Source organism: Myotis brandtii, unplaced genomic scaffold (genome assembly GCF_000412655.1).
Source record: "Myotis brandtii unplaced genomic scaffold, ASM41265v1 scaffold143, whole genome shotgun sequence".
Classification (NCBI taxonomy): Eukaryota; Metazoa; Chordata; class Mammalia; order Chiroptera; family Vespertilionidae; genus Myotis; species Myotis brandtii.
The window spans coordinates 915,255-917,571 of NW_005355115.1; the positions used below are offsets into that span (position 1 = coordinate 915,255).

At 45.7% G+C, this 2,317-nt stretch overlaps 1 protein-coding gene across 1 annotated transcript in view; it reads right to left on the reverse strand.

Annotated features, from left to right (window-relative positions):
- Window positions 1–2,317, reverse strand: part of MEP1A (meprin A, alpha (PABA peptide hydrolase)) — a 32,544-nt gene that overhangs the window by 15,661 nt on the left and 14,566 nt on the right. The window contains 1 exon segment of the mRNA XM_005861015.2: window positions 1,198–1,419. Coding sequence (XP_005861077.1) covers window positions 1,198–1,419 — 222 coding nt within the window.

Here is a 2,317-nt window from a genome sequence, read left to right on the forward strand (position 1 = left end):
TACAGTCGCTCTGATTGGCTGGTGGGCGTGGCTTGGGCATAGCGAAGGTATGGTCAATTAGCATCTTTGTCTTTTATTAGTGTAGATGTAAAATTATATTAATGACTATTAAATACATAATTAAAATGCACACATGATTATAAATTGTTAAATATATGTATATATTTAAATCAAAGGTTCAGATTTTCAACTGAAGCTAACTAAAGGCTTCTGATTAAGTTTCAATTAACCCTGCTTAAAGTTATTCAACATACACTGTTTCCTTGTGTGGAATCATTTATGATCAGGTCAGCACAGTCCATGGGATAGGTCAACACATCATGCCCTCTTTTTAAAAATATATATATTTTTATTGATTTCAGTCACCACCCAGAATCACAGAGTTAAATAGTAAAAAAGGCCTCTCATTGTGCTTTTCTACAAAACACAAACCTGACTCCTTGAGATCAAGATGGAGGTATCTACAATACTGGACTTTCTACTTGGTAGATCCTCTCTATATACATGTGGAAGAGAATGAAAGAATGTGTCTCCAAAGACTAGTGGGGTCATTTTAGAAAATATCCCAAATCCGAGCATCGATTACTCTAGAAACAACTACCCTGGGAAAAGAATTTTACAGGATACAAAATACTTTCAAGCCTACTACTTGTCTTGAGCTTTACATAATGATACACCCTTCAGAAAGAAGCTAAATAAGTTGGACAATCACAGCTTCCTAAGTTGCCCCAATACTTTCACTTTATAAAACACAACCACGTAATTGATTGTCACAACCATCTTGTGATATAGGTGTTATAATTTTTTCTACTCTAGAGATAGAGAAATGTAGTTTGTCCATTTTATTCTATATAATAAAAGCCTAATATGCAAATTGACTGGCCAAACAACCAGTTTCTATGACACACATTGACCACCAGGGGGCAGACGCTCAATGCAGGAGCTGCCCTCAGCCGGCAAGCCCCAGGTTAGCCAAGGAAGGCACCAGTGGGGGGCCCCCAGTTGCCCCTCCAGTCACCCCACAGATCATTCCTTATTGCCGGCCAAGCCTAGAGACCCTACCCATGCACAAATTTCATGCACCAGGCCTCTAGTTTAGCTAGAACATTAAAGAAGAGTAGAGGAAAATATACAGGAAACCTGCAGGGTGGGGAATCTCTGTTGGGGCTCATTGACCTCAGCCCCAAAGGTACTCACTGCAATTGTACATTCGGTTCAGCCTCTCCAAATCGATGGCACTGAAATCCAGGCGCTGCCCAATGATGGAATTAAACTCAGGGATCTTGGTGGTGATGGTAGGGACACTTTCATTCTTGTTAAATGAGAAAGGCGCATAGTGCATCAGAGACTCATAATCATAGGGTGTGTTGAGGTCTGTGATGAAGCTGTCCTCATAGGTGTTAAAGTTGTGCTGGTGACCTGTCAGTGAGAGAATCCACAGGTCCTGTTTGGTCATATCATTTTCCCATCCTACCCACTTTGACTAAATACTCAACCAAAGACCAAGAAAGAAAAGGGAAATAGTGTGTGTGTGTGTGTGTGTGTGTGTGTGTGTGTGTGTGTATGTAAAATACTTTTATTATTAACTATTATTAGCTGATAACCATATCCTATATAATAAAAGTGTAATATCCTAAGTGTCCGACACATCAGTTGACCACTCTACCAGTCGCTATGATGCACACTGACCACCAGGGGGCAGATGCTCCAACCAGTAGGTTAGCTTGCTGCTGAGGTCTGGCCCATTGGGTCTGGGTGAGAGGGCTAGACATGCTCTAGAGCCCTCCTGTGGTCTCTCCTCAGCCAGCCAGCCCCCATCAGCCCCAATCGGGACTGAGCAAGATGCCCCAATGGCCCCAATCACCAGCCAGGCTGAGGGACCCCACCCGTGCATGAATTCATGCACCAGACCTCTAGTACTATATAATAATACTAGAGGGTTGGTGCACAAAAATTTGTGCACTCGGGAGGGTCCCTCAGCCCAGCCTGTGCCCTCTCTCAGTCTGGGACCCCTCGGGGAATGACCACCTGCTGGCTTAGGCCAGCTCCCTGGGGGATTGGGCCTAAGGTGGCAGTCAGACATCCCTCTGGCAGCCCGGGAGCCCTCGGGGGATGTCCACTTGCCAGTGGGGAGCAGGCCTAGCTACAGTTGGACATCCTTAGTGCTGCTGAGAAGGCGGGAGAGGCTCCCACCACCACCGCTGTACTGGCAGCCATTAGCCTGGCTTGTGGCTGAGCAGAGCTCCCCCTGTGGGAGCACACTGACCACCGGGGGGCAGCTCCTGCATTGAGCATCTGCCCCCTGGTGGTCAGTGTG